The sequence below is a fragment of the Microtus oregoni genome, unplaced genomic scaffold, assembly GCF_018167655.1.
Source record: "Microtus oregoni isolate MIOR12 unplaced genomic scaffold, Mior012 000016F_ref0000370, whole genome shotgun sequence".
In the NCBI taxonomy this organism is placed as follows: domain Eukaryota; kingdom Metazoa; phylum Chordata; class Mammalia; order Rodentia; family Cricetidae; genus Microtus; species Microtus oregoni.
The window spans coordinates 42,752,548-42,765,307 of NW_024543075.1; the positions used below are offsets into that span (position 1 = coordinate 42,752,548).

Below are 12,760 nucleotides of genomic sequence, written 5' to 3' on the forward strand. Positions count from 1 at the left end.
ATCTGAAAAAAGTCATTTACTTACACAACATTTGAGCCTTTATTTCAGCAGAAGGCATATCTTGCTAAGATAATCATTGTTGTAGCTTATAGAGTTCCCAGATGAGTATGATTATGCCTAGCATCTTCTAGATAAAATCAAACTAGGCAGGAGGAATGAAGCTCTCAGATCAGTACCTTATTAATTTCTTTCTGTTCTATAACTCAGATATGTGGTGTCTTCAGTAACAGATTATGATGAGTTATAGTTGTACTTAAGGTACACAATGTGATACTGTTATGTGTATAGAAGGTACCATTATGAGATCAGGAAAACTAGTATATACATTTCCTCTGATGTTTATCATGTCTCAGTGCAAAAACATTATTCTATATATTGTGATATTTCATGTTTTCATTAAAGAATAAGAGAAGAATAAATAGAAGAATCTCTTGAATCTGAGAGTAAAGCATGACAGTGAATTGACTCATATGCCTATGTTTTGTAACTGTGTAATACCCACCCAGGTCCAAAGACATACATTTTACAAAGAAAATACTAGAAAAAAAGTGTAGAATTATGTCCTCAAGTCATTCATGTAATGGTAAATTATAGATTTAGGAAATTTTTTACATATTATTTCCAATGGCTGACTTACAAAGTATTGGCATAGGATGGGATATTGAGCATTTCCTGTGGAAGGATTGTCCACTGGTATCTCCTATTAGGTTGAATTATTATAAGTAGTCACTGTGAATGCAAATTTTTCTCTGTCCTTTTCTTGTAAAGGCATAGTGAAGAAACAATCTTTTAAATCAATAACTCTAAGAGCCCATCCTTTTGGTAATAAAGAAGTCAGAGGAATTCCAGATTTTAGAGAGCCCAAAGGTTGAATTACCTTATTGACAGCTCTTAGATCTGTCACCATTCTCCATTTACTGATTTATTTTTAACAACAAATACAGAAGAATTCCAAGGGCTGGTTGATTCTTCAATATAGTGAACATCTAGTTGCTCTTGTACCAGCTATTCTAAAACCTGCAGTTTTTCTTCAGTCAGAGGCAACTGTTTAACCCATATTGGTTTCAGTTAACCATTTTAAAGGCAGGGCTGTTGGTACCTCTAAAGGTTTGCTAGTTGCTTTATGTTCTTGTACTGATGGAAGAGAATCATCTGTCTATGTGTTACTTTCATTAGTTAATAAAGAAACTGCCTTGGCCCTTTGGTAGGACAGAAAATTAGGTAGGCGAAGTAAACATAACAGAATGCTGGGAAGAAGGGAAGTGAGGCAGTCTCCATGACTCTCCTCTCTGAGACAGACGCAGGTTAGAATCCTTCCCGGTAAGCTACCACCTCGTGGTGCTACACAGATTACTAAATATGGGTTAAAGCAGGATGTAAGAATTAGCCAATAAGAGGCTACAGATAATGGGCCAAGCAGTGTTTAAATGAATACAATTTGTATGTTGTTATTTCGGGTGTAAAGCTAGGCATGCGGGAGCTGGGTGGGAACACAGCCCGCCACTCCTCATCTACATTGTACAACCTGAATGGCTGGTGACTTTTGTGTATAGTAACTTATAATATTATTCCCAGAATTACGAGTTCCTGGGGCTGCAAGAATGTTAACCTGGGTATTCCATTTCTGCAGCAGGTCACAACCCCATAAATTCACTGCAATATCAGCTGCATATGGCCTCAGCTTCCCTCTCTGATGTTCTGGTCCTATGCAATCAACCCATCTCATGCTTTGTTTAATTTCAGATATGGTTCTAATTCCTAGTAATTGAACATCTGCCTCTTGAAGAGGCCTATTTGGATGCCAAGATTCTGGAGTAATGATACTCACATCCGCACCTGTGTCTATTGAACCAACAATTACAATGTCATTTATACACACTCTTAGCTTTGGTCTTTGATCATTTATAGAAGTCTGCCAGAATATACATTTCTTATTTCCTATTGGAATTTTGGATTTATCCTCCATGTTTTATTCCATCATCCAGAGCAGTATGGTCTTTTACAGAAGGCTCAGGATTTTTTAATTTTCCTGGTGAAACATTTCCTCCACAGCGACTGGGAATGACTGGACCTCTTTTGGCTTGGGGGGCCTTTAAGAGGCCCCTTAAGGAGTTTCTTGATGGTATCAGGTTTCCTTGTCTATGTTTTGTTGATCTGTATTCATTGGTCCAATGACAGCCTTTGCCACACCTTCTACATATACCTGAAGGCAGAGTCCTCCTATTCTTGCCATTCCCAGAGGAGATATTATTCCTAGAAATAATACAATCCATTCTCAGATGTTTTATTCTACCACAATTAAAACATTTGGTATTTTGCTCTCTCTTCATTCCTGTGGAAATTGTTTCTCCTACCCAGAATTCAGTATTATAGTCATATATCTCAATGTTCATTATATGCAGAATCCATTCATCTGTAGGTGCTGATCTCACTTTTAAAGACCCAAGTATCTTTTTGCATTCTAAGTTACATTTTCAAAAGCCAGAAATTCATAAGCGCTTGTCTAACATCTGGGTCTGTTACTCCTATTTGTACAGCCTTAGTTAATCTTTGAAAAGGTCACTAAAGGGTTCGCTCTGATCCTGTTTAACCCTTGTATGTGTTTCAATTTGTTTTCCTAGTTCTTAAATCTTGTCCCAAGCATTTAAGGCTGCTTTGTGGCATAAGGACAAAATTTGTTCATTGTAAGGACTTTGAACCTGTGGGTCAGCATAAGTGCCCTCACCAAGAATCTGACCTCGGAAGTCTCAAGTCCTTTTGCTTTCCCCTGTTGTTCTAAAATTTTTGCCTCTTCCCTGAAATAACATTTAAATATCAATTGAGGCTTATCATCCAGGATTGTTGAAACTAACTGAAGCTAGTCATGTGGTCTAGCCTTAGTGTTAGAAGCCCATGTCTTTATCATCTCCCTAACAAATGTAGAATACAAGCCATAAATTATGACAGCTTGTTTAATTTCTTTTAGATCATTTATTTCTATAGGTATCAATCTACCTTTTTTGGATCCTTTTGGGTCTTTAGAACATGATGCTTTGTCAGAGTAGATTACAGGTAGAAAGATAAAACCCTGTGTAAGTCATCTCTGGCAGCTACTGGCAATGTTGAATCCTGCCCTTGTGCCTTCTTTCCTTGTTCATCAGCTCCAATAATTTCCTAAATCATTTCAAATCTTTTTACTATTATATTTTGTAAAGCCTGAATCACTGGCCTGTATATATTTCTACCAATTTCATTGAGTCACCTGACCTCTGGTTCTCATTCTGCACATGTGATTCCACAGTCTGAAGTTTTTCTTTTAAAAATAACACCACATCCTAGAACATTACTTGAACAGCATGCAGATAGCCATCCTGGGGAGATACTCTATCTACTAACTTATCATAACTATTTAACAAATTTTGATTATCAAATTCAGCAGCATAAACTCAGATATTTTCTCAGTATCCTTAGATATGGATTCAATTTTGTCTGTCAAATTAATGTTACCCTTTTCAATAGTACTAATTTTTTTCAGGTAACTTTTGATTTTCAATGGTATTAATCTGGTTAGCAAGCTGTTTTTTATTCGTCTATAAAGACTGCATCATTTGTAAAAGTACCTAATTCTTAGCTCTGTTATCAAATTGTTTTCTTGAGTATATAATATGAAGAAAAAAACTGAGTCCCAATATCCAATAAATGGATGTATCACCATATAAACCTTGCAGAATACAATCCATAGTATTAGCAAAATGCTACTAAAAGTTCTAATGTAAATATAGTCTGCCATTATATAACTTTCAAGTTTATTGATTTATTAATTACCTGTTATGAGATCCAGTAAATTGTTTTAGGTATAATAATCTTTACTTTCCAGGAGGTGTTGTGGTTGCAGAGTCACAACTAACAGCAAGGCAACTGGTGGCAACATGAATGGTCCTGAGCTGCTTTAGTTTCCCAACTTGATACTGGTTAAATACTGGGAAATATGCTTTGCTTGACAAATTAAAAGCAATTAAATCAATTCCATGCAAGAAGTCCAGAACTCATGGGCAGGTAGCACAAACTAGAAGCTGCATAAGTTGCCATGCAGCAAGGAATGCAGCAGTGAGGGAGGGAATGTTCACAAGCTATGGGAAATTTCCAAGTCACAGCACATAATTAGTTCTGCTGTGGTGGGAGTTTTACAAAAAACAAAAATAACTGCTTAGTTAAAATCAATCCAAGTGGGCAGGGTTGGGAGACATTCTGGGCTATAAACTGGTTAGGCCTTTAGTCTGTCCACCTGGTAGGTTGTAGAGTCTGAATCCTCCACTTTGACACCAGATGAAGAAGGATGCTTAAAATAAATATCCCTCAATCGAAGAATGGATAAAGAAAATGTGGTATTTGAACATTAGAGTACTACTTGGCAGTAAAAAAAAAAAATGACATCTTAAAATTTGCATGCAAATGGATGGAACTAGGAAAAAACATTCTGAGTGAAAGATGAACATGGTATATACTCACTCAGAAATGGATACTAGCTGTAAAGCAAAGGGTATTGAGCCTATAGTTCATGATCCTAGAGAAGCTAAGTAACAAGGTGAACCCTAAGAAAAACATGCGTAGATCCACCTGGAAAATAGACAGATTGCTTGGCAAAATTCAGATCCCTTTTAAGAATTTCTTTTCATTTTCCTGAAACTGAAGATTTCTGAAAAATTCCATCATGATGCCCTCGCTCACGATTTCTTGGTGGAAACAATGAGGGATATCTTCATTATGTGTAAACTTAACGCAAGCTCCTCAGAACACAGCCACTGTGTTAGGCTTTGCTGGATCTTTGTCTGTCTGTAACCACTTTACTGTTTCTTTTGGAACTCCCATGATTCATGTCTTTGCAAATGCTGACACATGTCCTTCCCACTTTTATATATCTGATGAATTAAAACTATTTTCTATAAGACGTGGAATGGTTACAATTTTCAAGTGGCTATTATTTTAAATAACATTTCTGGGTTTCTTTTATAATTTTTCACTTATTTTACTCTATTGCCAGAGTAAAAATTTTCTCACTCTATGAGTGGGACCACATATATTGCATTTGTATTGTTTTCACATCTATTTCTCCTAACTAGAAGATAAAATCTGAGTCCAATGCATGGTCTATTTTCCCTCACATCTATGGATGCTCAATACATTATCACTGGTCAATATACTATTCTCGCTTTTGAGTAGTCAGTCTGGTGTTTCCTGCCACTTGAGAATGAATCCCTATCCTCTAGACTTCAGGCTACATAGAAAAAAATACACACCTAAAATTCCTTAGTGTGTTGTGTTGTGTGTGTGTGTGTGTGTGTGTGTGTGTGTGTGTGTGTGTGAGAGAGAGAGAGAGAGAGAGAGAGAGAGAGAGAGAGAGAGAGGGAGGGAGATTGCTTTTTTCTCATCAGGTTTTTTATCATTGTAACAAGTTACCTGGGATACAACTAAAGAAGAAGAAAGTCCTACTTTGGCAAGTGGATACAGGGGTCAGGTTCTGCTCACTTGGTTGTGTTGCTTTGAGCCAATTCATCATGGTAAGAGGGTCTACTGGAGGCCTGTTCATTTCATGCCAGCTTAGAAGCCAAGAGAAATAAGCTGGGACTCCCAATGAAATGTCACACCAAATGACATAATGTCCCTTTATGGGTCCCATCAGTTCCCATAGACTTTCAGTAATGCCAAAAATTGAACCAAGTGCCCTTTTTTAGAATTTAGAATGTAAAAATTCTCTTGTCTTTAATCAGTAGCAAAATTTCATGTATATCAAAAAACTGTCTTAAAATAAACATCTTTGTAATTTATTATTAGTGAAATGTTTATTTTATATACCTCTTTTGTATGTCTATATAGCAGGATTATGTGAACCTTATCTTAATTATTTTAATAGCAAAATTAAACTTCAAGAACTAAAAATAAGTTTTTAAAACTGCTATTGCGAAAAGGAAAACTAGAAGGTTATAAGCCTTTTGAAAAACAGTGAATATTATTAGCATATAGGAGTTTTTATTAAATAAACACATAATCATATGTATTTATTTATAACTAGCATCGAGAATTAAGGAAATCAAATTTATTTTCTCTAAAACTTAATAGCATATCAGTAATTCTTTACATTCTATAATAAATAAAATAAAACTTAGTATTAAATTGCATTTCTTCCCATGGTTTCATTCATTTTCCTCTTCCCCTCATTTTCTTCTCTCCTTCCTTCTCAGTCTCCCTTCCATTTCCCTCTTCTTTTCCCCTCCTTCTGCCTCCTTACCTCTTTTTTTCCCCTCCTCTTTTCTTTTGTTTTATTTTATTGAGATAATGTTTTTCTATATAGTCCAGACTGACCTCAAATGTTTCTGCCTCCGGGTCTGTGATGCCGTGTTATTGGCATGTAACACACACTCAGTTGCTACAGGATGTTTAGTATGTTCCCTACTTATTTTATATATCAGTATTCAAGAAGTACTTTAAATGTATATCAATTTAAAAAGGATATCTTATAATGAAGAGATTACCACATGGCAGAAATGTGTATATTTTTAACTGTGTGATGAAATGTCTAGCTTCTTTAAAACTGTATGACTGTCTATTTAAACAATGACAATCTGGTAAAATAATTACTGATTTAATGAGTGAAAAGTTTCCAAACTTTGAAATCAATGACATAGTCTAAGGGGCAAAAGTTCTGACATGAATAAAGAGCTGAATAAGAAATCATTGTAAAAATGACTATAATTAAACTTTTCCATAAATATCCACAGTGACTTTTCCTTTTCCAAAAAACATTGTGATATATGGTGTAATATCAACTTGAACACAGAACTGATGATATCAGTAAATGAAGTTTGTGTAAAATATTCTTTCATGAAAAATATACATTAACTATTTCTGTATAATACATCACACCTCTCAGATCTCTAGTTGTGGTTACCATAAAATTCATTCTTTCTTGTTCTGGAAAATTTTCATCCTGCACATAAGCCATAGGGATGGCTTTGCAATGGTAGGTCAGAGCCTGGGAACTGTTCCTCATCTCTGTGGATACCTCAGTATGGGTAACTGAAGCATGGTTGCTGTGGTCACTGGTTCAAGGGCCTTTTCTACAACATCCTTGGATAACTCTGTCCCTGATCTGTTTGGTTCTGACTCCATAGATGATGGGGTTGAGCATGGGAGGAACCAGCAGGTAGACATTAGCAAACATGATGTGCACAACACGGGGCACATGGTGGCCAAATCGGTGGGTAAGGAAGGTGAAAAGGGCTGGAATATATAAGGCTAAGATGACACCAATATGAGAAGCACATGTACCAAAAGCTTTGAGGCGGGCTTCACCTGAGGGCAACCTCAGCACAGCTCTCAGAATCATCACATAAGATACACCGATGACAATTATATCAAAGCCAACCACAGAAAAAGCCACAAAGAGCCCATATCCACGATTGATTTTGGTATCAGCACACACCAACTTGAGCACAGCCATGTGCTCACAGTAGGACTGGGGAATGACCTTGTTGGGACAGAAGGGCATCCTGGAGATCATGAAGCAGAAGGGGCTCACCCACAGCAGCCCTCTGACCATCACAGCTGTCCCCAGTTTGATGACTACAGACATGGTCAGAATGCTGGAATGTCGGAGTGGGAAGCAGATGGCCACGTAGCGGTCCAAGGCCATAGCCATGAGCACCCCAGACTCCACAGAAGAAAAGGCATGTATGAAGAACACCTGAATGAGGCAGGCATGGTATTCAATCTTATGGTCATGAAACCAGAGTATGGCCAGCATTTTAGGTTGTGTGGAAGAGGATAGGACCAGGTCAGTGGTAGCCAGCATGGCCAGGAAGAGGTACATGGGCTCATGTAGCGTGTGGTCAATCCGAATTATGTGTAGGATGGTGACATTCCCAGTCACTGCCAAAATATACATGACACAGAATGGAAAGGCAACCCAAAATTGATAATTCTCCAGCCCTGGGATTCCAAGCAAGATGAAGAACGTAGAATGAGAAGAGCTGTTCCTTGAAGCCAACACGAAAGAATAGGTTATATTTTCTGTGTAGTGAAATTAATCTGTTCTCTGAGGATAATAACAGCCAAGCAAGGATGATTATTTGCTCTCGTAAAATATTATGAATAAATTCTATAGTCATTTGTAATAAAATCATCATTTATAATAAATAATATTATAACATAAAATTATGCTACTTAATATTTTATTAGTATCTGTAACACTCAAAATGATATTAGAATATGTCAGTTTCAAGGGTAATTATTTCCTAAAGAAAAAGTATTCTCAGAAGTAGAATCCACTAAGGGCAAACTTCTGTGACAAATCAGCTACATTAAACCTTGCCATCTTCCATTTAGCAAATGACTTGGTCTACCTTCCACACAGGCCCATTTGTCTCTGTGTTGAATCATTTGAGCAGCAGTAGTTCAGGGCAGGAGGCAAGTGTGGATTAAAGGAGCATAGTAATTTATTCTCCCAATATATTTGAATAATTAAGACAATAATCATCTTGGTTCTAGGCCAAAGGAAAGGATAAACCATCTGTGAAGTTGGCATTTATAACGTCATATTTAATGAAAATCTTAGAACATGAATATCTTATGCTTTGTGATTGATTCATTTTCTTTTTAAATTAGTGCCTTTCTCTGTTAAAGTGTAAAAGTAGGCATGGGCCACATGTTAGTGCATGTCTTCAGCTATATTCCAACACAGATTTGCTTACTAACTGCAATCCACAACATGGATTTGGTTTACATAGTGTAATTTATTCAAGGATGTCCTAGTGAAGATGACCCTAAACCTGACAGTCAGCTTACCACCTCTATTCTTGATAAAGAGAAATCAGATAAATGTATTTTGATGAAAGTAACTAGTAAAGACTATTATTCAGATGCAATAGACTCATTAACAATATCCTCAACTGGAAACTTTCCTGATGGAATTCCCAAAACCCTACTTTAAAAATTCTCCTTAGACTTATAGTAATTTCTGATACTAGAAGCTGTGGGAGAAGGTTTTGAGTGGCAGCTTGTATCTGTACTTGCTTTAATATTGCTTGGTTTTTGATGTCTGAGCTCTCCAAAGAAAGTAACTTGCCCCCCGCAACACACACAAACACACATGCACACACACACAAAAAAAAAAACAGCTAAGAGGTAGAATACATATAACTTGGTTCTTACGCAACATCTTTTCACTTTGTCTTTGCTGCCTTGTGCTTGGGTTTAAGAGTTTCAGTTTTTACCTCTTTCATAACAGAAACCTTCAGGTGAAAACAGTGTCCTCATAGGCTTGCTTAACAAATCTTTGCAAGCTAACAAATGTTTCATTTTATAAGCATCAAGAATCCTAAACAGGTTTCTTCAAAGTTTGATTTAAGTTTTATGTCTTCTTAGTCCCCTTCCTTTATAATGGTTGAAAGGAATGTCGAAGTCTTCTCTACACCAGAAAGCCTACCAACTTTCCTGGCTAATAATCATGAGATTGCCCAGGCAAATATTCCAATGAACTCCCTAGTGACAATTCAGATACTCACTTTATCTGGGACTGAGGGCCTCTCCCTTGCTTCCTTTTACCAGATTCAATCCCCTCAAACAGTAGTACATTTTCTGTTTAAACCAGGAGCTTCAGCATTACCTACCTGTCCAGTATGTCACTCTCACTTGATGAGGACCGTCACTAACATTAATGGTGATTTAAACAATCATATTCAGATCATCTTTATTCTCACCCCCAGGCACTGGATTAGGTGCTAAAGGTCCCAATGTACATAGTTACCTCTGAGTAACTGTGAGGGAGTTGAATTTTGAGACCCTTCATGAAAGCCCCTTAAAGTTTAGTTTTTCTAACTTACGTAAAATTTCTGCCATCATTTTCTATGAGAAACAATAAGAGCTGAGTCATTAAATGATATCTTATGGTCACATAATAAAATCATTGTCATAGTACATGACTCTTGGACCAGGGCTTCTAGAGGCACACAATAGGGTCGTTGCTGGCAATGAGTAGTTGAGAATCCTGCTCCAGATGAGTCAGAAAAATTATTGATCAGTTATGACAATAGCTGATATGTAGGCTGCTTAGACAATATATTAAATTGGAGAATTTGTACTTAGGATTGTTGCTACTTCCCTGGACCAAGATCTAGATTGAGATTTTAGTGTCTCTGGGAATGTATTGCTTTCTCTATATTCTACCTTTCTTCCTTCTTTCCTTCCTTCCTTCTTCCTCCCTTTCTTCCTTCCTTCCTCCCTTCCTTCTCTTCTCTTCTTTCTCTCCTGTCTCTCCATTCCCCCTTCCTTCATACTATATAGCATAGCTGGCCTAATACGCCCTAATACTGGTATTTTAGGAATATATCACATGACAGGCTTGAGATTACATTCTTACTGGCTTCTTCTAGATAGCCTTAGTAAGGACACACTTAATTCACACAGTTAGGAAATAGGACACCCTCCACCACGCTGCATGGTTTAATTGAAAATCCAGTTCTCCTCTTCCCCTCTATTTGAATTTTTTTAGAGACCCTGAATTCCCAGTCTTTCTCATTCCATTCTGTCTGGTCTGACTTTACACACTCAGTGTTCATATTGTTGAGGAGCAATAAAGTAACAGAAAAGACTTCTGAACTGCGATTAAAATGGAGCTGTGTTCCTCATCAGGTGTCTGTTTCTCCCTTACTTTTTCCCTCCATACTCTATGGAATTTACGGCCCTCACATTTAGAAATGCCCTCTGTTTCACTTTTGTTCTTAGAAACTGAACACATGAATATTTACAAGTACAAGCTGTGACTAATGGACAGGAAGTTTGCTGATCCTTTGTCATTTTTTTCTGCATGTGAAAGAATTTCACTATGAAGAGAACAATTTATCAACTGCTTTTGTTTGAGAGATGGAGCTATGCATTCCTTAGACAAGAGAAAAAGTACACATAATGTCCTTCTTGCCAAATATTCCATCTTCTATTCTTCTACAGCATACATTATTCTTAAATTTATAGGATGTAACTATTACCATCATACTCTTTAATCCTTCACAATAGAGGGTGAAATAAGTTATTGCTTGTCAAACATTTCAGAAAGGGTAATAAAAATTTGATTCTGACTGGAATATCTGAACCTAAATGTAGAACATGGGAGGTTCAGAATCAGTCTGCTGCTGGAGAGCTTCTGTCTGGAGGGCATCTTCCTACCTTTCTAGGTCTGACACAATGGAAGCCATGATTCCTCATCCCATCTCAGATTGTGACTCAGTGGTCTTCGATTTCTAGATGGGGTGTTCCCATCAAGTCAGGACTTTAATATAGTACATGACTTTGCCTTCTTGATACTTGAAGAATCCACGTCTCCCACTGATTTTTGAAAAGGAAAAGATGCCTGAGATGAAAGGAATAACTCCTCCTGAGATCTGCTATATCTTTGCACAAGCTGACTATAACTATAAGTTCTGACAAACCCCTGGGATTCAGCCTTGTGTAGAGACATCAGGTCAAGGTCTATTTAAAGAATTGTGTGGTCTGTTTCCCAAGCACTGGTTCTTTCCCTCTCTATATATCTACTGTCTTATATTCACAATGACTCCCTCTGAGACTAGAAACTAAAGGTGGAAGCATTAACCCCTCTTGTCTGTGTACAAGAACAAAGACATATTTAAATGTGTTCTTGGACTACATAAATGAGCTTGTGTTAATACTTACATTTTCTGTTAAAGTATTTATAGTTCTCATTTAGGCATATTACGTTCACCATGAAAGTTTATTGATACTTCGCATCTATTTATTTATGACTATGAGAGGTATGCCTATAAACATGAAAGGCATTGGCTTATATGTGAGCATATGTGTATATATGCAGAAGTGTTGATAATCATGTGCTTTAAGTAAGTGTGTGATTAAAGTAACGCTTTCATTTCATGTGTTCATGGTTAGAGAATACACAGAATTTGTGAAAGTATGTGCCTAGTTACATTCCTGATAGTGTGAAATGGCATATTGTGATACAAACAGAGGCTGGGCCTAAGTATGTGGCATTATTTTGAAACAGAGTCAAAATGATAATGGTAGTAGAGTATAATTAAGTCCTTATCTAAATAAAAAACAACAGAGAGAAAGACAGAGACAGAGAGAGAAACATGAGCCTCATGAACAAGACAGAGATCAAGGTGTTGCCCCTAGAAATGCATGTTTCCATCAAACTATCAGAAGCTAGAAGAGCACACGTGAGATTCTCCCACAAAATCAGGAAAATGAATCATATCTACTAACACACTGATAATGGATTTGAGTGCCCTGGGTCTATGATAAAGGGGTTTCTCTGACTAAGCCACTAAGTTTGTGAGTCTTTATCATAGAAGTCCTAGAATAATACCCTTATATTCATTTTTAATACAGCTTAGCATACAAATCATCGCGTGAGCTCATAATATTTTTAATTGTTTGAAAGTTCCTTACATTATAACATTAATTTTAGTTATTTTTATTCCCATTGTCCTCCCCCATTCTTCTTCTTGCATTGGAGCACTTCATGCATTCCCCTCCTACTTTCATATTTTATTCTGTGGTCCACTGAGTTTAATAGGTCATTCCATAGTATAGGTGGAAGGTAATTTAGTTGAGCAATGGCACCTTATCTGTGGCTACACAACTGATGAAATGGTACCCATCCCCTAACAACCATTAAGTTCCAATAGCTTTGGGGAGGGGTTAGACTTCATGAGCCCCTTCACCATGACACAATTAAACCGATAGAATTTTAAGT

At 36.9% G+C, this 12,760-nt stretch overlaps 1 protein-coding gene across 1 annotated transcript; it reads right to left on the reverse strand.

Moving 5' to 3' along the window:
- Positions 1-7,081: 7,081 nt before the first annotated feature.
- LOC121457419 (olfactory receptor 52R1-like) lies at positions 7,082-9,873 on the reverse strand. The gene is made up of 2 exons (XM_041666085.1): positions 9,858-9,873; positions 7,082-8,046 (listed from the first exon to the last, which is right to left on the reverse strand). The coding sequence occupies exons 1-2, from the start codon at positions 9,871-9,873 to the stop codon at positions 7,082-7,084; spliced, it is 981 nt and encodes a 326-aa protein (XP_041522019.1).
- Between the last annotated feature and the right edge of the window lie 2,887 nt (positions 9,874-12,760).